Source organism: Cervus canadensis, chromosome 24, assembly GCF_019320065.1.
Source record: "Cervus canadensis isolate Bull #8, Minnesota chromosome 24, ASM1932006v1, whole genome shotgun sequence".
NCBI classification, from domain to species: Eukaryota; Metazoa; Chordata; class Mammalia; order Artiodactyla; family Cervidae; genus Cervus; species Cervus canadensis.
This window is the reverse complement of record NC_057409.1, coordinates 19,162,871-19,187,117: the sequence shown is the minus strand read 5'-3', so window position 1 is coordinate 19,187,117 and position 24,247 is coordinate 19,162,871. Positions and strand designations below refer to the sequence as shown.

At 40.2% G+C, this 24,247-nt stretch overlaps 1 protein-coding gene across 1 annotated transcript in view; it reads left to right on the top strand.

The window, feature by feature from the left end:
• The window catches only part of DAW1 (dynein assembly factor with WD repeats 1), a 69,779-nt gene that overhangs the window by 35,600 nt on the left and 9,932 nt on the right, over positions 1-24,247 (top strand). The window contains exons 2-9 of the mRNA XM_043445378.1: positions 3,293-3,365; positions 5,242-5,386; positions 7,261-7,319; positions 10,383-10,505; positions 15,413-15,512; positions 19,818-19,925; positions 22,196-22,302; positions 24,081-24,183. Coding sequence (XP_043301313.1) covers positions 3,298-3,365; positions 5,242-5,386; positions 7,261-7,319; positions 10,383-10,505; positions 15,413-15,512; positions 19,818-19,925; positions 22,196-22,302; positions 24,081-24,183 — 813 coding nt within the window. The 5' untranslated portion in view covers positions 3,293-3,297. The remainder of the gene's footprint in view (positions 1-3,292; positions 3,366-5,241; positions 5,387-7,260; positions 7,320-10,382; positions 10,506-15,412; positions 15,513-19,817; positions 19,926-22,195; positions 22,303-24,080; positions 24,184-24,247) is intronic.

The following is a 24,247-nucleotide window of genomic DNA, read 5'->3' as shown; positions in this document are numbered from 1 at the left end:
TGTGTATGATAAATGAGTTTGATCCAGACATAGAACTTGTGATTTTAAAATAAATGTTTAAAAACTCAGGAGATCCTCCTTCTGCCTCCCTGCATGAGTGCAACTTTGACATGAAGCTAGTAGCAAGTTTGTAGTAAGGACACTCAGTTTTTTTCCCCTCTTAAGTTTCCAATTAAAATTAATTAAAAGAATAACTGGATATCAGCATGTGAAAATGTGGAACTTGAGGATTTGTTTGGTTTTGATTTGTTAAGGCATCAGTCAGGTGGTGGTAATAACACTTATCCCATATGTCTACTGACTCCCTTTAGCTAGTCTCTCAAGTCTCTCTTGGGAGTGAACCTTCTTGCAAAGAATGTTGTCCCCGATTTTTCTTCTTCCTTTTGTTCTGAACTCACTCCTGTCCTGGTTTCACCCTCACTGAACCACTGAAACTGTTCCAGATCCTCAATGACCACCTCCAATAATGCTGAATCCACTGGCCACGTCCCATCTCAGTCTGTCTTTTTTGACCAGGCAGCAGCACTTGATCCATTGGATCACTCTGACCCCCTGTGACTTCCAGGACACACATTCCATGTTTTCTTCTCATTGTCACTCCTTGGTCTATATTGTTAACTTGTCCTCTTCTGTCTGATTTTAACGTTGGAGTGTCCCTGAATTCTGTCCCTGGACTTCTCTCCATCCGTCCGTGGTTGTGCTGTCATGTCGGACTCCTCGTGACCCTTCGGACTGTAGCCCACGAGACTCTTCTGTCCATGGAATTTCCCAGGCAACTGTACTGGAGTGGGTGGCGTTTCCTTCTCCAGGGACACATCTCCTGTGTCTCCTGCATTGCAGGTAGATTCTTTATCTGCTGAGCCATCGGGGACTTCTCTAACTCTATTCATTTGCTGGACGATCTCATCTATTCTCAAGGCTTAAAAATCATCCTGAGTAGTCCTAAGTACCTGCCTGCCTGGTTCTTCATTCAGAGGCCCAACATACATCTCTCGTGGGGCCTCTGATGGTCTACCTCCTGTCAGTCAATGGAAGCGCCATTCCTCCACTTACTTCTGTCAAAACCTTAGACTTGTCTTTTTCTCCTCTCCATGTCTGGTCCAGGGACAAACCCCGCCAGTTCACCTTCAAAATATATACAGAGTTCAACAACTTCTCTCCAGAATCATGGCCACCATTGTCTTTATTGCTAGAGGCTCTATACTTGCCCCACTTCTGTGGAGGTGACTCTGTTAAAGCGTAAATCTGATTATGTCACCAGGCTTCTCCAGCCCTCCAGTGGTTTTCATTTCTTTTAAAGTGAAAGGGCCATGATGCCGAAGACCATATAGGGTCCACCCGCTTTGGCCTCTCTGACTTCACTCCCCCTCCAGCAGCACTTCTCTGCTTTGTATTCCTCGGGTGGGCCAGGATGCCCCCAGTCAGGGTCTCTGCAGTTGCTGGATTTTTGCTTGGAATAATCTTCCCCTGGATATTGTTACTTTTAGCTTCTTTAGCTTTTTTTTTTTTTTTTAAATAAAACGTAAGTAAAAGTGAAGCCTCCCCCTTCCTAGAATTTGCAGCTTCTCCTCATGGTATTTCAGAACCCTCTTCCTTGCTTTGTCTTTTCTTAGCATTATCTCAATTCAACCAAAATAAATTTTACTTATTTATCTTGCTTAGTCTCCCCGACTAGAATATCAACTTCATGAGGGCAAGGACTTTGCTAATTTCACTTACAATGGTATCTGTAGCTCCTAGAGTAGAACCCCTAAATGAGCCTCTAGTAGAGCTGGGTGCATAAATGAGTGCTCACATATGTGTTAAATAAATGAATGGTTTAAATGAGATGATGTGGGTTAAGCAGAATGTGTAGAATCCACCTTGAAATGTGAGTGGGTCAGACTCTGAATCAAGAATTCTAAAAGCAAGTAAACTCAAGTAAAACTTTAGACTCATGGTTGTGACTATTGCCTTAATGGTTACCTTATAATAAATAAGATCATCTCACTTAGCATGTTAGATACTTAAATTCTGATCTTTGGTAAGCCACATGATATTGCAAGTTTCCAAGGTACTACTGAATAGCAGGTGGGTGTTAAATAACATTATCAAATAGGAAAAGTATGGCTCACCACTGAATCATTTTCATGTTACCTTTATCCCTTCTGTATAAAGCAGAAGGGATATGTTTCACCTCCTAATCTTTTAATTTCAGTCCTCCCACCCTCTTTTGAATAGTGTATAGGTCAGGAGCATTCTTTTGTTGGCATCCACTGAATAATTCCTCTCCCTAACTTAGATTCCTGAAACTAAAGGAACATAGCAGTAATATGGGTAATCAAACTTGGGGCTTTCCCTTTTTATCTTTTATCCTTCAGAATCTCTTTGCTTTGTGAAGAGTAGGTGTTGAATACACGCTTTTCAGTTGACTCAGTTATGACAATCTTTGTCGTTTATTTATTGCATGTGGGCCCCTTGTTCTTTGGCCAGAAGAAGGATCTAAATAAGCATTAATTGAACTGGTTGGTATTTTGTGCACTTTAAAGGTTTCTGTTGATTGAATATGAGCTGGGTAAGCAATACTATTTTACCTTTTGAAGCTTGGCCTTTTGGTACATTACAGAATTGGGGGAGAGGTGAGCGTCTTCTTACCCAAGTGTTTTGGAAATCACACATTACCTATGGTTCACAGCCAGGAGACGACCAAGAATATTAAGATACTGTGAGAAACAATCTCTGACGAACAACAAGTATTCCTGGAAGCATCTTTATCTATTTTCTGCTTACACTTTTCATTGCACATGTCACAGCCTCTTGCTCGTATTGGAGTTCAGTGAGCATACTGCCTTAATGCCTTGTCACGGTGAAGCGGTCAAATAAATGTACATGTTTCAGATTTTGCACTCTATTTTCTAGATTCATTTTTACAGAAACCCAACTAATTTTTAGTAGTTGGCATACAAATGTTTAACATTTTTCATCTTATTAAAAATAAGATAGTTGTGAATAAGGAGAACAATTTTGCTAATTTGCTTGCTAGATTTTGAAGATGCATCTATTTAGGAAATTGGATTATGCCGTGTGGGTCCTGAAGTGCTAGTTCTTTCCAACCTTTCTCTGAGTTATGAGTGATTATATGACTTAATGTTACATTATTTATTTACTCAATTACTTGTTGAATATCTGCATATGTTTTATGTTGAAAAATTTCAAAAATGGAAAAAAAAAGAAAAAATTGTATCTAAGTAGGTTAACTTTTGGCCTCAGCTGTCATCATAAGTGTTTTATAATATATTTGTTTATTTTTTAGGAATTATGTTGGAATATGAAAAAAGTGGACAGTTAAAGACCAAATCCATAGACTTGCTTGATCTTGATCCCAGGTAAGGTAGCTATATAAATGCAGCATGTATTTCATATCCAAAATCATTATTGGGAAACCCTGACATAGGATGGTGTGTGGATGAGCTCATAAAACTGCAGACAATGCATTGCTAGGTGTATTATTTCCTGTTTGTCTTGGTGAATTTTATATTAGTGTCTTGCTGAATGGGCTTCTGGGGTGGCTCAGCAGTAAAGAATCTGCCTGCAATGTAGGAGCCACAGCAGACATGGGTTCGATCCCTGGGTTGGGACGATCCCCTGGAGGAGGGAGTAGCAATCCACCCCAGTATTCCTGTCTGGGAAATCCCATGCGCAGAGGAGCCTGGTGGACTACAGTCCATGGGGTCCCAAAAAGGTGAACATGACTGAAGTGACCGAACATGGCTCCTGCTTAAATGAGGAGGGCATAGGAAAAAGATGATCAGTCTGTCCTTTTCTTCTTCCCAAACCAACCTTATTAAAAAATAATAAACCTCTTGGTTTGAAAATCTGTTTTGGTTTGTAACATTTGTTGAAAATCTTTCCAAGAGGCATTATTATCTTTTGAATTCTTATGCAGGTCTAACTCTATTGACCCCTGAGTTTTTCAAAGTCATTGTTAGGAACCATCTCTGATTCATTTCCATTCCAAATATCCACTCTTATTCTGAAAGACTGTATTCCTTGAGAGCTGGCACCGTATCTTGGACACTCCCTGGGCCTAACTTATGGCAAGTAATCAATGTTAGTTGAGTGAAGGGTCTCCTAGTTCAGTGACTGGCACAAACCTGGAGCTCAGGACATGTTTATTTATGAAAAGGAGGATGCTTATTAGACTATGCATTTCTGCAAAGCAGATGCTGAGGCAGAAGGAGGTGAGTACAAGGTTGTTGGGAGGTGATGCCTGGGACAGATGAGAGAATGAGGCAGGGTTGGGCAGAAGGGGAAATGGCCAGGCTCACAGGACAGAAGTGGCCAGGCTCTTGCATGTCCCCCTTGCTTAGCCAGGGGCTGAGGGCTGAAAAGAAGAGCAAGCCCTGGGCTCAAACTCTGGTGTGAGTTCTGAAGGAGCTGTAGCTGGAGGCTGTTGGCCAATCTCTCCCACAGCAGCCCGGCCTGTGAATCCTTTCTCGATTTGGGGACGTGTTTGGCAAAATGACCCTATTCTGGATGTTTTGTGGTGTACAGACCTTAATATTTGTCTTGAATTAATATTCTGAACTAGCAAAATTTACTAGAGTTGCTGCAAATTATTTGCATGCTGGGGGAAACTTGCATCTGTATTTTTCACACTGGTTCTCTTTCAGGCAGATGATGTTATAGTCTTAAGAAATTAATAATCATGATAGTTCTTTGAATGTCTGCTTTGGTGAGGTACTTTCTCTTTTTCCCAAAATACAGGAAATTGAAACTTTCTGAACCTCAGTTTCTTCATCCCCAAAATAGTTATGAAAAGCATTAAATTTTAGAGGGTTGTTATAGGATTAAATGGGAGATCATAGGTAAAGTGGAAATTAAGGTAGGATTGGGCAACTTTAATATATATTTATTTAAAAGAAAAAGAGAAACAGGAAAAAAAAATAAAAGAGCTCTTATTCAGAAGCAGCCCTTGGCCTTCTTAGATGAGCAAATCAGAATCTTTGCACACCTTCCTCGAGAGAAGTCTCAGGTAATGGAAAGGCATTGACGAGAACCCAGGTAGCTTTCATCCGTGCTCAGATGCTCTTTATTGATTTCTGTGATTTTTTCCCCTGGAAATCTCTTGGTGAACATGATGATGCTGTTCACATTTTATATTCTTGAACTTTGTAAAGCAATGCAATCCTTCATGTAGTGAATGTATATGCAATTTCTGACATAGAAAAAAGTAACTTTGTGTTTTTTGGTGAATTTCAGTACAGATGTCAGTGCATTAGTAGAAGAGATACAGAAAGTAGAACCTCTCATCACGGCTTCACGATCAGACCAGGTCAAACTTTTAATACAGAGATTACAAAATAAACTTGGACAGCACAGCAATCACAAATTCTATCTTTTTAAGGTAATGCATGTATAAAGATACTAAGGGGAAGAACTTCAATGAATTAATTCTACTAATCTAAAATAAAACATCAATCATGTTTTCTTTCAGGTCCTCCACATTTTTGCTAACACTAAATCTTAAATGTTTGTTGAATGAATGAATAAAATTCAAAAACTGGTTTCTTGACAGGTTCTTTTTTAAAAAATTTATTTATTTTAATTGGAGGCTAATTATTTTACAATATTGTAGTGTTTTTGCCATACATTGACATGAATCAGTCATGGGTGTACATGTGTTCCCCATCCTGAACCCCCCTCCCTCCTCCCTCCCCATCCCATCCCTCAGGGTCAGCCCAGTGCACCAGCCCTGAGCACCCTGTCTCATGCATCGAACCTGGATTGGCGATCTGTTTCACATATGATAATATACATGTTTCAGTGTTATTCTCTCAGATCATCCCACCCTTGCCTTCTCCCACAGAGTCCAAAAGACTGTTCTGTACATCTGTTGACAGGTTTAACTTTTATTTAAAATGATAAATCTAAACAATAATCATTAAAGTAGCTTTAAGTTATTAAATAATCAAAATTTTTTTCCAGTTGGAGTAATATTAAGATGTATTTCATGGTGTATCAACATTTCAAATTTTCTGCTTTCATGTGAACTAAACTATATTTCAGTAAATTATTTATTGATATGGATCGTACAATAATTTTAATTCTATTAAGATATGTTTATTTTCATCTATAATCTTGGCAACTAAATTAAAATAAATGTCATTTATTACTTCAATAACAGCTTTCATTTTTTAAAATTATTTAACATTTAATGCTTTATTCTAGAAATGATTTATATTACACTGAGTTTATTTTTTTATGACTTATATATACTTGTTATTTATATACTCAGCATATTTTGTCTGATGCGAAGTATTCAACAATCTGTATTCGGTCTTTCAATTTACTGCAAGATAGTCATTCTTGTAATAATTCTTTTTCCAGCAGGTGTCACTATTTTACTTCAAATATGAGCTCTATAACTTAGATGACCTTGTAATTTATCCTCTAAAGGGAATATTTTGATAGTGAAGGAGGATACTATTAATAGTTACACTCTGGCAGTAGACATAATTAGGACTGTCCCAGTCTAGCCAGTCATTATACCTAGAAACAGATGCTCCAATTTAAGTATATTCATTCAATAAATATAAAGCATCCACTATGTGCTAGACAACGTAGGGATGGAAATATAAATTCCATGACATATCCCGACACTAAAGAAGCTTTAAGATTCAAAAAGTAATGATTCATTGTCAGTCTGTATTTGAAACTTCTTTGGTTTATTTCCTGCATATACTGTTTATGTATATATACAAACCATGTACAATATGTGGAAGAGAATATAAATTAATGAAAAGACCCTGGTGCTGGGGAAGACTGAGGGCAGGAGGGGAAGAGGGCAACAGAGGATGAGATGGTTGGATGGCAACATCGACTCAATGGACATGAGTCTGAGCAAACTCTGGGAGCTAGTGAAGCACAGGGAAGCCTGGCGTGCTATAGTCCATGGGGTTGCAAAGAGTCAGACACGACTGAGCAACTGAACAACAACAGCTATATGATATCTCATAGACATAATCTATCTAAAGGCAAATTGATAGAAAACATAGATTTGATCATGCTTCTGTAATTATTTGTAACCTCCAGATGTGTTATTGGTATTAATAAGAGAAAGTCCTATGTGTTTTCCTCCTTTGTTCAAATATTGGGTACTATCCATTTATTATATATAATTAAGATGCATTTGAATGTCTTCATTGGTTGGAAGTTAAAATGAATGGGCTGAATAATTTTGTTCGAGTTTGAAATAAATGGTGTTTTCTTTTATTGAAGGTTCTCAGAGCACATATACTGCCACTGACTAATGTTGCACTTAATAAATCAGGCTCATGGTAAGGTCCTCTGTTTATTAAAAAAAAATTTATTGGATTTTATTTTCTTAGAGCAGCTTTAGGTTCACAGAAAAATTGAGCAGAAGGTGCAGAGATTTCCTATCTATGAATAACTTCTGCCTTGCTTCCCCAACCCCCAGCAGCTTCTGTCACTATCACCATCTCCCACAAAGACCTACATCTGTTGCAACTGTTGAACTATATTGACACATCATTATCACTGAAAGTTCATAGTACACATTAAGGCTTTGTACATTGTACATTCTTGGTCTTGTACATTCTGTGGGTTGGCAAATGTATAACAACATCTATACAGTGCTATGTTATCACGCAGAGCAGTCTCACTGTCCGAAAATCTGTGCACTGCGTATTTATTTCTGTGTGTATGTCTATTCTTGTTCTTTTATTTCTAATTTTTAACAACCAAGGGATACAAATCTTTTTTTTCCCATTTATTTTTATTAGTTGGAGGCTAATTACTTTATAATATTGTAGTGGTTTTTGCCATACATTGACATGAATCAGCCATGGATTTACATGTGTTCCCCATCCCGATCCCCCCTCCTGCCTCCCTCCCCATCCCATCCCTCTGGGTCTTCCCAGTGCACCAGCCCTGAGCATTTGTCTCATGCATCCAACCTGGGCTGGTGATCTGACAAATCTTTTTTAAAATAAAAATTGCCTCCCTACAATGTGAGGAGGGCTTGGCAACCCACTCCAGTATTCTTGCCTGGAGAATCCCCATGGACAGAGGAGCCTGGGAGGCTACAGTCCATGGGGTCACCAAGAGTCGGACACGACTGAGCAACTGAGCGCTAGCACCCATGAGGTATCCAGCATGATGATTTGATACATATGCATAGTGAAATGTTTATGACAGTCAAGGTTACTAACATCTTATCTCCACAGGGTTACCATTTTTGGTGCACCTGAAACTATTCTGTCAGGGTATTTCCAGTATTCATTACAGTTTTATTAACTGTAGTCATCATGGTGTACATTAGATCTCTAGACTTACTCCTCCTACATAACTGCAACTTTGTACCCTTTGACCAGTGTTTCCTCATATCTCCCACCTCCCTAGCCCCTGGTAACTACTGTTCTGCTTCTGTGAGTTCAACTTTTTTGTTGCTATTGTTTAGATTCCACCTGTAAGTGAGATTATGTGATATTTGTCCTTCTGTGTCTGGCTTATTTCACTTAGCATCATGTCCCTGAGATTTGTCCATGTAGTAGCAAATGGCAGGGTCGCCTTCTTTCTCAAGGCTGAATAATATTTCATTGTATGTATTGATCTATCTATAGATATATATCACATTTTATTCACCTATTCATCCTTTGACAGATATTCAGGTTATTTCCATATCTCAGTCATAGTGAACAATGCTACAGTGAGCATGGGAGTATAGGCATTTCTACAAGATCCTGATCCCATTTCTTTCGAATATATGCCCAGAAATGGGATTTCTGGGTCATATGGTAGTTCCAGTTTTAATTACTTTGGTAACCACCATACTGTGTTCCATAATGACCATACCAATTTACACTCCCTGAGAAGCTAGGAGGAAAATACCAAGAAGAGAGTGAAAAGCACACTGCCTTGTTAGCTTTCCTGTTTAGTTGGGTTTAGATAGCAGAATTTGTTTCACCTTTTATCATCACCACTTGACATGAAGACTGGCTTTTCAATGTTGTGCATTTTTTCTGTACTTGGGAATTATTTTTTCCTGATGGAATATTTAGGAATAATGAAGATACTATGATTTTAACTCAAGCTATTAGAGAACAATATACTAATAATTCCTGTAGTAGAACAGTGATGTTAAAGGATTGTTAAATGTTAAACAAATATTTATTGAACACCTCTTGGTGTACCAGTCATGTTCCAGGGCCTGGGGGGTGATGACGATAAACCGGATGGGTAGAAAGATGAACGTTTTTGAAAGAAACAATCCAGGTCTTCAGAGGCTAGCTTCCTGCTGATGGAGAATGTGACTGATCAGACTATGTTTTTGGGAAAAGTTGAGATCCCGGAGTTAGCCAGGGCTGCTGGCCTTGTGGACCATGAACAGAGTTTGCATTTTCCTCTAGATTACTAAGAAGCCATTTGAGGAAGTTTAAAAAAGTAAATGCAGTTTCTATGAGGAAAATAGATATGTAAGAACCATGTGTGAGCCACACCCTAATAGAAGATGGCTTTGTTTAGACAAGACATGGAGGTGATGGAGCTAGTGAGACATGACCATTCTGAGGATGTATGCTGAGACTGGGCTAATAGAATGAATTGACTGATAGATTGTGTGTGGGATGTGGGGGAAAGAGAGGAATCAAAGACTAAACCAAGATCTTATGGTCTGACTGACTGGAAGAATGATGTTATTTATTAAGATATATTAGATTTTCAGAAAAGGTTACTGATTATTAACATTTTTAGCTATGTAACTATAGTATAAGAATGATTATTAGAAGGATTACTCTTTATTTAGTAACTTCTTTTTGGGTTTGGGCTACAATTGAAAAGTTTCCAAGTCAAAGGATTTAGATATTGTTCTCAGTTCAACTCTTTGTTCTGCATACACAATTTCCATTGTAAAAAGTGAGATAAATGAGATTATGAGGGCTTCCCTGATAGCTCAGTTGGTAAAGAATCTGCCTGCAATGCAGGAGACTCCAGTTTGATTCCTAGGTCGGGAAGATCCTCTAGAGAAGGGATAGGCTACCCACTCCAGTATTCTGGGCTTCCCTTGTGAATCAGCTGGTAAAGAATCCACCGCCAGTGCGGGAGACTTGGGTTTGATCCCTGGGTTGGAAAAATCCCCTGGAGAAGGAAAGTCTACCCACTGCAGTATTCTGACCTGGAGAATTCAATGGACTGTATAGTCCATGGGGTCGCAAAGAGTCGGACATTACTAAGTCACTTTCACTTAACTCTTTGTTCTACATACAGAATTTTCATTGTAAAAAGCAAGATAAATGAGGTTATAGTTTTGCAAGCAAAAACATAGGTCTTTATTAACACACTGCTGGTCTCACCTTTTGCTGTATTTCCACTGCTTGTGTTAGCTTTATCACAGGAAGCTATGATCGGACATGCAAGCTCTGGGACACTGCCTCTGGAGAGGAGCTTCACACCCTGGAGGGTCACAGGAATGTGGTGTATGCCATAGCGTTCAACAACCCTTACGGGTAAGAAGACATCCATTCATTCAGTGATTCCTTATTAATCCACTGATTCTTTTTTTTTTTTTATTAGTTGGAGGCTAATTACTTCACAACATTTCAGTGGGTTTTGTCATACATTGATATGAATCAGCCATAGATTTACACTTATTCCCCATCCCGATCCCCCCTCCCATCTCCTTCTCCACCCGATTCCTCTGGGTCTTCCCAGTGCACCAGGCCCGAGCACTTGTCTCATGCATCCCACCTGGGCTGGTGATCTGTTTCACCATAGATAATATACATGCTGTTCTTTCAAAACATCCCACCCTCACATTCTCCCACAGAGTTCAAAAGTCTGTTCTGTACTTCTGTGTCTCTTTTTCTGTTTTGCATATAGGGTTATCGTTACCATCTTTCTAAATTCCATATATATGTGTTAGTATGCTGTAATGTTCTTTATCTTTCTGGCTTACTTCACTCTGTATAAGGGGCTCCAGTTTCATCCATCTCATTAGGACTGATTCAAATGAATTCTTTTTAACGGCTGAGTAATATTCCATGGTGTATATGTACCACAGCTTCCTTATCCATTCATCTGCTGATGGGCATCTAGGTTGCTTCCATGTCCTGGCTATTATAAACAGTGCTGCGATGAACATGGGGGTGCACGTGTCTCTTTCAGATCTGGTTTCCTCAGTGTGTATGCCCAGAAGTGGGATTGCTGGGTCATATGGCAGTTCTATTTCCAGGTTTTTAAGAAATCTCCACACTGTTTTCCATAGCGGTTGTATTAGTTTGCATTCCCACCAACAGAGTAAGAGGGTTCCCTTTTCTCCACACCCTCTCCAGCATTTATTGCTTGTAGACTTTTGGATAGCAGCCATCCTGAGTGGTGTGTAATGGTACCTCATTGTGGTTCTTTTATTCAACTCTCCCTCCATCTAGTGGGGAAGGAAAAGAGGAAGATGAAGAACCAAAAGCTGCTGAGTGTCTGATGCATGCTACAGTGTGTGCATGCTAAGTCACTTCAGTCATGTTTGACTCTATGTGACCCCATGGACTGCAGCCAGCCAGACTCCTCCTTCCATGGGATTCTCCAGCCAAGAATACTGGAGAGGGTCGCCACGCCCTCCTCCAGGGGATCTTCCCAATCCAGGGATTCAATCCATGTCTCTTATGTCTCTTGCATTGGCAAGTGCGTTCTTTACCACTAGCGCCACCTGGGAAGCCCAACTCAGCCATAAAAGAAATGAAATCGGGTCATTTGTAGTGATGTGGATGAACCTAGGGCTTCCCAGGTGGCTTTAGTGGTAAAGAACCCGCCTGCCTATGCAGGAGATGGAAAAGACAGGGGTTTGATCCCTGGGTCAGGAAAAACCCTGAGGATGAGCATGGCAACCCACTCCAGTGTTCTTAATTGGAGAATCCCATGGGCCGAGGAGCCTGGTGGGCTATGGCCCATAGGGTTGCAAAGAATCAGACACGACTGAAGTGAACTGGGATGGTTGCAGGTACGGATGAACCTAGAGTCTGTCCTACAGAGTGAGGTAAATCAGAAAGAGAAAAACAAATATTGCATATTAAGGCATATATATGAAATCTAGGAAAATGGTACAAATGAACCTATTTACAGGGCAGGAATAGAGATGCAGACATATATGGACACCACGGGAAGGGGAGGATGGGCTGAATTGGGAGCATAGCGTTGTGTGTGTATAAAACAGATAGTTAGTGTATAAAATAGACTGCTAGTGTATAAAATAGATAGCTAGTGTTCTGTATAGCACAGAGACCTCAGCTTGGTGCTCTGTGGTGACCGAGAGGGGTGGGATGGGGCAGTGAGAGGGAGGCTCAAGAGGAAGGGGACATATGTATACATATAGCTGATTCACCTCATTGTACGCAGAAATGAATTCAACTTTGCAAAGCAATTATACTCCAACAATAAAATAAAAAATAAAAATAATTTAAATATCTTCTTCAGTGTTCAAAGTAGCTTTAGGATGGGTATTACTGGCCTCATATAACATAGATAAAATTCAGGCACGCCGCCTAGGATCACACAGTAGTAGAGCAGTGAGCAAGAGTTCCCGTTGATGCAGGATTGACTCTCTGCCATTGGAAGTTCTCTGATTGGAAGATGAACTCTGACCGGAAGTTCCTGCTGATGTTTCTAGCCCTGGACCACAAGAGAGGGGCTGTGCATGCATAACACGGTTTACTTTGTGTAGAAGTTAAATTATAGTCTTATCAGGTAGAAAACCGTGTATAGTGACACGCTAAATAACAGTACAAAATGCAGTAGAACCATTTTTAAGCTAACTTCTAGTTAACCCATTCAGTAGATCTTACCAAGGTCCTCTATCCTTCTGAATGACGTACTACTTACACCTATAGTTGTCTGAATGCCTGCAGCAACTAGTCTATCCAACTAGTCTATCCCTTAACTTCTTTTTCCACTAGGGATGTTTTCAGCTTATCAAGAGTTAGTTGTATTTGTCCACAAACCTGCTTGTGGGGGGTTGTGCTTTTAATTTGTAATAATCTAAGTTAATTCGATATTGCTTAAGATAGTGAAATATGATGTGTGAAATTAAAGCTGTTGTCTCCTATGAAAACACAGATAAGGTAAATATTTGAAAAAATTGTTACTAAATGAAGTTGTAGATGAGACCATTATAAAAATTAGAGAAGACATTGTAGAAAGGACCCTCTTTTCATTTCGTGTTAGAGACCACAGAAAACCATGTGGGGGGACTGAGAACAGAGGAGAGATTCAAGGCATTAGAGTTAGTCTGGATAATTATAAAGTCTGCAGCTGTGCTGAGCACTTATAATTTTTGGGGGGATATGTATTTTGGGCCATAGGACCCCTACATTTTTGTTTTACAAAGGAAAAGACGGATGGACTTCAGTACAGACAATTTAACATATGTATGTTTAAAAATGAATACATAAAAGTCAAGTGATCACTGTGAGAAAATTTGTAATATATGCAACAAAGAGTTATTATGGAGAACATGTAAAGAACTCCTTTACAAATAAATAGAAACAACACATTAGAAAAATAGCTAAAAAATATGAATAGACATACTCAACAACTAGGTAAATATGAATTTTAAAATTATTTTTATGTTTTGGCCATCTGAATGGCAAAAATTAAGATGTTAATAAATTACACACCATTTTGTTGAAGAGGAACTAAAGACCCTCTTCGATGAGGGTGAAGGAGAAGAGTGAAAGAGCCGGCTTAAAACTAAATATTAAAAAAAGTAAGATCATGCCATCTGGCCCCATTACTTCATGGCAAATAGAAGGGGACAGGGTGGAAGTAGTAACATATTTCCTCTTCTTGGACACTAAAATCACTGCAGACAGTGATTGTAGCCATGAAATCAGAAGACGTTTTCTTCTTGGCGGGAAGGCAATGACAAACCTAGACAGTGTACTGAAAAGCGGAGACATTACTCTGCTGACAAAGGTCCATATAGTCAAGGCTATGGTCTTCCCAGCGGTCATGTATGGCTGTGAGAGCTGGACTGTAAAGAAGGCAAAATGCCAAAGAATTGACACATTCGAACTGTGGTGCTGGGACTTGGACAGCAAGGAGATCAAACCAGTCAATCTTAAGGGAAATCAACCCAGAAAACCCCTTGGAAGGACTGATGCTGAAGCTGAAGCTGAAGCTCCAGTATTTTCATCATCTGATGCAAACAGCTGACTCGCTGAAAAAGCCCCTGAGGCTGGGAAGACTTGAGAGCAGGAGAAGAGGGAATCAGAGGATGACACGGCTGGATGGTGTCACTGATGAGATAGACATGAACTTGGGCGAACTTTGGGACACAGTGTGGGACAGGGAGGCCAGGCGTGCTGCCATCCAGGTCACAAAGAGTTGGACATGACTGGGCAACTGAACAGCAACATTGTTGAAGATGGGGTAAAATGAACACTTTCCTACACTTTTGAACAGTGAGCTTGCACTGCAAGTGATGGCCCAACTGTGTGAACTTTTGATGACTTGCTATTAGTACAAAAGACAGACAGGGGTCAGGGTAAAGGAAAAGATGTTAGTTCCCTGGTTGAGGGTTGAACAGGCTAATTTACTCTTACTTGTTGGGTGTTGATCAGTAGCCCTGATCCACATTAAATGTGTGAAGCTTCTTGCTTGAAAGGAACGGAAGTCATTATCTTATTTCCTCTCCAAATCCTCTTTCTTCTTTAAAGACCTTACAATTGGAAAAATACAGATTTTACTTTCTCAAGGAGACACTTACTGTCTAACTTCTCAAAACCTTATCTAGGCACATATTTAATTGGATTTATATCTTTCCATTTTCCTTCTTTTAAATTTGATATTACTGTCTTCAGTATATCTAACAGAATTTTTCCATATTCCTACAACCATATTACACATTATTAATTTCCACTTGTTAGTAATTTTCTAAACTAAATCCTTTATGATTTTAATTAATGAAAAAATTATTGCAATCTTAAACACAATTTATATTTAAAATGTAAAATATTTAAAATTGAACACATAAAGAGATACTATTCAAAGATTAGAATATTATTTTCTTTTTCACTGCAACAGATACAGGATTGCTTATTATTTTAGCTTATTTAAAATTTTTATTTTATATTGGAGTATAGTTGATTTACTGGATTGCTTATTATTTTAAAAGTGAAATAAAATTTTTTGTGCGGGTGGGGTGGAAAGGGGCACTTCCCACCCTCAGGACTCTTGAGGGTAAATAAATTACTGAGTAATAAATTACTTATTTATTTTTTAAAATTAATTTTATTGAAGTATAAAAAGTGAAGTAGATTTCTAAATAGAGATCCGTGTATTAATATCTTGTCTTAATTCTGTGTATCAAATACTGTGATTGATTTTGCTTTCAAATTCCGTGTATATATTTTTTAAATCTTAGTGACAAAATTGCCACTGGGTCCTTTGATAAGACTTGTAAACTATGGAGTGTAGAAACTGGAAAATGTTACCATACCTTTAGGGGTCATACAGCAGAAATAGTGAGTATATTTATTTTATTATATTTTCATTTTATTTTTATGTTGTCATTCCTTTTGCTTTTGCTTTGTTTTACTTTTTTATTTTTATCTTTTTCAGTAGATCTTATTTTTTAGAGAAGTTTGAGTCTGACAGAAAAATTGAGTGAAAAGTGCAAAAATTTCCCATACCTTTCTCCTCCTCTCCTCCAAAGCATGCCCCATTGTCAGCATTCCCACCAGGGTAGCACATATATTGCAAGTGACGAGTTTACATTGGGGCTTCACATCATTGTTATTTCTTTTTAAGATTACATTCCAATTTTAGTATATGTGCTGCCAAAGGGAGCATTCTTTTTAGGATTCCATTGCAAAAGTAGTTGCTATATCTTTACAACTAATTTAAAAATCTGTTATTTTAAATTTCTCTATATTATATATGATAGTATTTATATCATTCACGAGCTACTCTAGTTTTAATATCTTGCAGATACTGTCAAAGACTCATATCCTGCATTGACTAAAAATAATGGGATAAGTATATGAATACAATATCCAATCTGATGTCTTTTTTGTTGACTTGTCTTTAGAGAATTGGCTTGATTGAGGGTTGGTGAACTTCTTAAAATAGCTTTTAAAATAACTTTTTTATACCACCTAAAATATCTAAGCTGACTGTTTCCTGGATGAAATTAGAACTCAGATTTGCATAAGTGGTTTGATACTCTAAATTGCTTACACTATTGGGAAGCCCTCGTCCTTAACTAATTCTGTGCTAAATGTCTTACAACAATTAGTGAGATCATTTGCACCCTGTGGAACAACTGATGGCTTTTAAAGAGTTTGCTTATTTTAGGAGTAAAATTTATTTATATTCATTCTTCATGTTTATTGTATTTTCATCCAACAAGAGCTATGTTGAAGGTACTTTGCTGGGGATGTTGCAGTGAAAAATTATACAACTTTTTTATGTATATTAGCTTAGTTGTTCCTCATAACAACTCTAAGGGGTAGCTATTTCTCCATTTTTCAGTTGAGGATGCTGAGGTATACAGAGCTTAAGTAGCTCACACAAGGTCATAAGAAAGACACAATCTTCATTTTTATAGTGTGGCCGTGTTTCCATACTCCCTTGGAATTTTGAAGGTTTTCCTTTTTTTAATAGTTCCTAGGAAGACATTCAGATTTTGGGATCAATGACATCAACCCAGTGAATATTTGCTAAGTACTGACTATGTGAAGCCCTGGTCTATGTGTGGGGGGGTCAAATTGCAGTTCTTGGGCCCTGGGGATTTTGCAGTTTCCTAGAGGGAGTAGAGGTGCCCATGGATAAGTTCAAAGATGTATTGTAGATGGGCTAGAAGTTGGTGTGGAGTTCAGTGAGAGCACAGAGGGAATAGCCAAGCCTCCTTGGCCAGGAGAGGTATTCAGGGGAGACTCTGCAGAGAAGTGGTAGGTGCGTTCCGGGCAGAGTGAGCTGTACCAACAAATGCCCAGAGGAGGCGTGTAACCATGGTACGTGCTTGAGAACGCAGGAGGCTGAGCATCCAGAGCAGCACTCCCCCAGCTTCACTGCACAGAAAGTGCTTATATGGAGATACACACTTGTAAGCATTGCCTGCCCACAGTCAGAGGTGATGGGCAGGGAACCCAGGTGTTACCCAGTTGTCTGGGCTAAAGGTGTCAGTGACTTGGCATATGTGTTGACCTGCAAAGCTAGGTCCCAGTCTTTGCGTGATGAAAGTAGGCGAGGCAAGAGAGGCTACACTGCAGATTTATAGAGGGTCTTACATGCTGTGCTAAGGGATTGGGACTTTATCCTGGAGATATTGCCACACTGTTGAGAATTTTCACGTGAGGGGGGTTATGGTCAGTTTTTGCATTTGGGGAAGATGGTTCTTTTGCCATTGTGAAGGAGACATGGGGGGAGGATGATATGGGAAGTATGAGCCAGTGGGGATCTGGTAAGTATGCAAACAGAGATATCAAAGCCCTGTCGTGAGAAGAATGCGAGAGAAGGTAAGGGGTGGGAGGGGTAAGACTGGGTTACCAGGGAGATATGAGGCCTGAAGGAAGAAAGTATTTAGGATGATTTCCTGATTTCAGACTCGGGCAACTGACAGCGCCATTCACCAAGTCTGTGCAGAAGAGAGAAACAGGTTTCTTCATTTGATTTGCATGTCTTAGACAGGGTGCTAAAATCTCCCTGTGTGATGTCCAAAAAGAGGCATCCATTTGGCAGATGGCATTTTGGGGCTGAGCTGAGAAGTGAGGTCTGGATAAAAGACACGGATGTGTGAGTCACTGGCATCTGGCTGGCAGATGCTGTTGCTGCTGCTGCTAAGTCACTTCAGTCATGTCCGACTCTGTGCAACCCCATAGATGGCAGCCCACCAGGCTCCCCCGTCCCTGGGGTTCTCCAGGCAAGAACACTGGAGTGGGTTGCCATTTCCTTCTCCAATGTGTGAAAGTGAAAAGTGAAAGTGAAGTCTCTCAGTCGTGTCCGACTCTTAGCGACCCCATGGACTGCAGCCCACCAGGCTCCTCCGTCCATGGGATTTTCCAGGCGAGAGTACTGGAGTGGGGTGCCATTGCCTTCTCCGGAGTGGCAGTAGAAACCACCAAACAACTGAAAAGTTCCCAATGGGAAAGGTAGACAATGAGGAGAAAACTGGTGGGATCCTGGGAAGATGGAGAAGAGAAACTTTGAAAAGATACAACAAAAGAGATAAGAAGTAAGAGAAAAAAAGCAGAGCATTATCAAAATAGTCAAGAAGGAAGAAAATATCAAGAACCTCAGGGAGGTTAAGTGAGATGACCAAGACCAACCAAGCCTCTCAACTGGACATTTATCCAGAGTGGTCCGAGTAGAGAAGATGGGAAGCGAGTGTTGGTAGACTATTTTTCCAAGGAATTTAGTGGTAAAGGGAAATCAAGTTAGTTTAAAAAGGAACAGATAGAGTCAAGGGAGAATTTGTTTTCATATGGGAAGAACTCAAGCATGTTTATAGGCTATTGGGAAGGATCTAGTTTAGAGTGAAAGGAAAGTTGGTGAGATCATCTCCCGGTGGAGCACAGGGAATGCAGTGTCTTAAAATGACAGCAATCTCTCTGAGTCTGAGACTAGGGGAAAGGAAAGTGAGGGTCAGGGGAGGAAGTTCCCACCAGACAGGTAAGTTTTTTTCAGGGATGTGTTAGGAGGCAAAGTTATCTGATGAGCAGGATTAAAGATGGGAGTGGAGTCAAGAATAGGGAATGGTAGAATGTACTGAGTCGGAGGCATGTTGGGCAAGGTAGGGAATGGTACTACGGTCACATCTGAGGATGGAAGGCATGAATGAGCAACACTAGTTTTCTGCCATGCTGTCTTCTTAAACTACCTTGGTTGAGTGATGAGGTAGGGCTGGCAAATGAGTGGATAAATTCCCAGGCTGATATAGGTTGTTAGGAGATTTGTGAAGGGTGCAGGTGGAAGATGGGGGCTAGGAGTTTTGGGCATGCTGGCAAGAGTGATTCTCCAGGTGTCAGTTGACTGGGGCATGATGGACCAGGAGAAGACAAAGGGGTTTACATGAGATGGAAGTCATCCTGCAGCGGGTAAGGGGTCTGGGCTTGGTGAAGAAGACAAAAAGCAGAAGTACTGGAAAACTGGAGCTCAAGATTGGTGTATCAGGAGTGAATTTCCTAGAGGAGGTAACATCAAGGTCAGGGTGTAGCCATGGGGGTGATTATGAAAAGGAGTCCAGGTTCGTGGGTCTAGGGGTGTTGGATGAACGGCCCACAGGAAGGGTACCGGGGACTCGGAACTGAGACTGTAAGCCAATAACCAAAGTCCTAAGCAAGTGAGGGGATGTGATTGACAGGAAGATGGGAGCCAGGGGGACTTCTCTGATGGTCCACTGCTCTTCCACTGGAGGTGGTGTGGGTTCAATCCCTGGTTGGGGAACTAAGATCCCACATGCCCCGAGGTGTGGCCAAAAGGTGAAAACAAATAAACAAAAATGGAAGTGAGCCAGACAGCATGAATCTCAAAGGAGTGGGCTTTGCTTTTGTTCTTGACCTTCTGTGGTCTAGAAGTGACTAAGGGGAACCAGTGCCCCTCCAAGCCTGAGCTGGGTGACATGGAGAACAGCAGCCTCTGCTCAAGCAGAGAATGCTTCCGGGTCAACCTGCAGATGGATGGCTACCCATATCTAGTGTTTTGCCTACTTATCTGTGCAAGGAATTAGGCTGAATCTGCTAAGGGAGTGGCAGCTTCAAGCTTCTCTATAGTAGGATTAACTATCTGAAACTATCTTTCTAAAATCTCTCCTATTTCATGTAATTCAGGTATGTTTGTCGTTTAATCCTCAAAGCACATTGGTGGCTACTGGAAGCATGGACACAACAGCCAAGCTCTGGGACATTCAGAGTGGAGAGGAAGTGTTCACCTTAACAGTATGTTGCTAATGTTAATAACTTTAAGAGCTTTATATTTTCATTAGCTATTCCTTTGGAGAAGTCTTTTACCTGAGTTTTTTTTTTTGTACTTTTATTACAAAATGAACTCTAAGTTAGAAGATGTTTTTGAGCAATTGATTTTCAGACTGCAGTAAGACAGTGTTTCAGTTGGTTTGCTGGCTATTCCCAAAGACTTAAATGGACACACTGGGCTTTTGGGCTTTTTAAAAGCCCATAAAAAAGCCTGATGGGCTTTTTATTTCAACTAGCTTCAGTCTAAAAAAGGTCGTGGCTATTGCGTAAAACCTATGGTCATCTACCTGGCTAGAAGCAAAGGACGTGGAGGCTGGCACCTTTGGGAAGAGGCAGAACTGGAGGAACCTGCCAGAAGATTTCTTAAAAGGATGAATGTTAACTCCCTTCTTCTCTAACCTCCAATCAGAAGCTTCCTGTATCACAAAGTCTGAAGTATAAGGGGCAAGTGGCAGGAGGTGACAAGGTCAAAGGGGACTGCCCAAAGAGTGGATGCTAATGTTGTATCTCAGCGGGGGTCCTGTGTGTCTCCACCACATGTCCATTCAGCACTGTTCTTGACTGCTCCCCTCCACTTCTTCCCGCCCCAGCCTAACAAAAAAGGGTGATTCCCAGTGGCAATAGGTGGGAACAATTAAATGGGAAATCATGTTATCCTATTCTTTTGAATTATAAATGGATTTAAAAAATAGAACCCATTTTATAGGTGAACTTCTTCTAACGAAGTTTAAAAAAAGACTAGAAAAAGAGAGGAAAAGCAGTGCTTTTAACTAACAGCAAGAGTGTTTCTTTATTAAATGAATGTCTTGTTCTATTTACATTAAGCATAGTTTTTCACATCTTCGCCTTCATCAGTTTTCTGCATTGGGCTTCCTCACCACCTCTTCTTTCAGACAAACGCCTAAGAGCCTTGAAAGGCCCATGTCCTGCTCTGCACACTGTCTGACACCAGGGAATACGTTTGTGTGCTCAGAATTTTAATTTTCGGCTCCATTTAATCTTTGTCATTTGGAATCAACCAGAAATTTAATTTGTAAATGAACTTTTTTTTTATGAAAAAAGTAATTAAGTGAATTTACTGAAATCGTTAGGCAAAACGAGCGCTACATCCAAGCAGGATCTACAGCAGAGGGGGGCCCATTCTTACCACTGTCTCATACAGTTTGATTCATCCACCCCAGAGGACATCCAGATGAAAGTCAGGCCAAAGACTAGATATATATTAATCTATTTCATGTTAATTCACTATAAGAATTTTAGTTTTTAAAGCATTAGCTTTATTTTGCAAACTTTTTGTCTTTTGCCCATCACCTATTATTAGCTCATAAAGCATACAGGGCGCTTTTCTGTGGCTCAGATGGTAAAGAGTCTTCCTGCAGTGCAAGAGATCTGGGTTCAATCTCTGGGTCGGGAAGATCCCCTAGAGAAGGGAAGTGCAACCCACTCCAGTATTCTTGCCTGGAAAATTCCAGGGGCAGAAGAGCCTGGAGGACCATAGTCCATGGGATCGCAAACAGTTGGAGATAGCTGAGTAAGACTTAAAAAAAAATTAGCCCATAAAGCATACAGACCTTTTTAGCGTTTCCACAACAGTATGAATGAAGTCCTTTGAAACACGTATCCTTTTCTTTCTCTTTTTTTTTGTAAAATAGTTTCAGTTCAGTTCAGTTCAGTCACTCAGTCATGGCCGGTTCTTTGTGACCCCATGGACTGCAGCACAACAGGCTTCCCTTTCCATCACCAACTCCCGGAGTTTACTCAAACTCACGTCCGTTGAGTTGGTGATGCCATTCAACCATCTCATCCTCTGTCGTCCCCTTCTCCCACCTTCAATCTTTCCCAGCATCAGGGTCTTTTCAAATGAGTCAGCTCTTCGAATCAGGTGGCCAAAGTATTGGAGTTTCAGCTTCAGCTTCAGTCCTTCCAATGAATATTCAGGACTGATTTCCTTTAGCATGGGTTGGTTGGATCTCCTCAATTTTTAGTAAATTTACAGAATTGCACAACCATCACCTAGACACTAGTTTTTGACCATTTCCATTACTCCCCACACCCCTCAAAAAACCCTTGTGTCCTTGGCTTACAGTCTTTATTCCCACCCCACAACTGCTAATCTCTCTTCTCCCTATAGAGCTTTGCCTTTGTGTAGCGCTTTCTTTTGAACTGTTATGTGATACATGGGTAGAAATTGTTTTATTTACGGGTATGCATGTTGATATCTGCTCTTTTCCTAGGGACACTCAGCTGAAATCATCTCCTTGTCCTTTAACACATCAGGAAACAGGATCATCACAGGCTCTTTTGATCACATGGCTACAGTGTGGGATGCTGATACTGGAAGGTATCCTTGATTTTTAAGAATTTTTTTAAACCTGGATCAGAAGATTAAGAAAATACTTGCTATTGATCAGCTTAATATTAAACCTGTTAACTGTGCCTTGGATTTCATAGGAATAGGACACATTGGAAGCAAATCAGTTCATTCTTTAATGATATTTCTTTTTAATTTTAATTGGAGGATAATTGTTTTACAATATTGTGTTGGCTTCTGCCTTACAACATGAGTCAGCCATAAGGCTTCCCTGGTGTCTCAGATGGTAAGGAATCTGCTGGCAGTGCAGGAGACCTGGGTTTCATTCCCGGGTCGGCAAGATCCCCTGGAGAAGGGTATGGCAACCCGCTCCAGTATTCTTGCCTGGAGAATTCCCTGGACAGAGGAGCCTGGCAGGCTAAAATCCATGGGGTTGCAAAGAGTCGGACCTGACGGAGCAACTAACACTTTCACTTTCATACATGTGTCTCCTCCCCCTTGAGACTCCCTCCCGACCCCCAGCCCATCCCACTCCTGTAGGTCATCGCAGATCAAGCTCTGCATCACTTGAACTGAGCCCCCTGTGTTAATTCAGCAACTTCCCACTGGCTCTCTGTTTTGCATATTGTAATGTATGCGTTTCAATTCTACTCTCTCAACTCTTCCCACTCTGTCCTTCCTCCTGCTGTGTCCAAAATCTCTTCATTATGTCCGTGTCTCTATTCCTGCCCTTCAGATAGGTTCATCAGTACCATTTTCTAGGTTACACATATATGTGTTAATATATAAAATTTGTTTTTCTCTTTCAGACTTACGTGGTATATATGCTTCCTCAGAATTCTGAGCAAATAATGGCAAACAGCAACATAAAGGAGAATGTTAGCAATAGCCTGGTTTATAGCTATTATTTATTCCGTGTACTGTGTAATCAAATTTCAATGGCTTGTCTTTAGGGTCGGCATGGATATCATGAATAAATAAAATCACGGCTAATGGTCCAAATTTAATTTAGTCCAAGAACTTCAATATTATTCCTAATTATTTTTGGTTCTAGTTGCTAAGAAGTCAACTAAATTAGCTAATTTGTGTTGTAAAACTCCACTCTTGGATTTGTCTGCATTTTGATAGTGGGGTCAGTTTTCAGGGATCCCAATTCAGATGGATGCATTGAGAAGGAAGGGTTCTTAGACGACTGATGGATAGTTTCTGAACTACAGAGGGGTCCACCCATCTGGTGTAAAATTAGTTCCAGGATTTCAGATTACCTTTATTATTCTTTTTGTTTTTACCTTTATTATTCTTTATCCGTGCCTTTCTGAAGCACTGTCTTAAGTGATGTTGTTATCATGGGTTGTTTAAATTTTAACTATGTGTGTTATGTGAGTCACCCAGTTGTGTCCGACTCTTTGCGACCCCGTGGACTGTAGCCCACCAGGCTCCTCTGTCCATGGGGATTCTCCAGGCAAGAACATTGAAGTGGATTGCCATGCCCTTCTCCAGAGTATCTTCCCAACCCAGGGATTGAACCCAGGTCTTCTACGCTGTGGGCAGATTCTTTACCGTTTGAGTTACCCTGGAAGTCTACCTGAGTTACCTGGGAAGCCTACTTAAGACTAAAATTTTAAATATATTCTTGTTGAGATGAAATTAAGAGCCTAGTTCACTCTTTTTGAGCCACAGTGAAGCCATCACAGATATTTTGTAAAAGCTGAAATTCATCTTGTACACTGATGACTTGGCATCATTCTTTGTGCACATATCCTGAATGAATGCATCTTCCACCAGTCTGAACTGTTTCTGTTTTGTAGGAAGGTGTATACCTTAATCGGACATTGTGCTGAGATCAGCAGCGCCTTGTTCAACTGGGATTGCTCTCTGATATTAACTGGCTCTATGGACAAAACCTGCAAGGTAAGCTCGAGAAATACCTGGGCTTTGTAACTCTCATATTTGTGCTTTGTACTGTGTCAAGTAT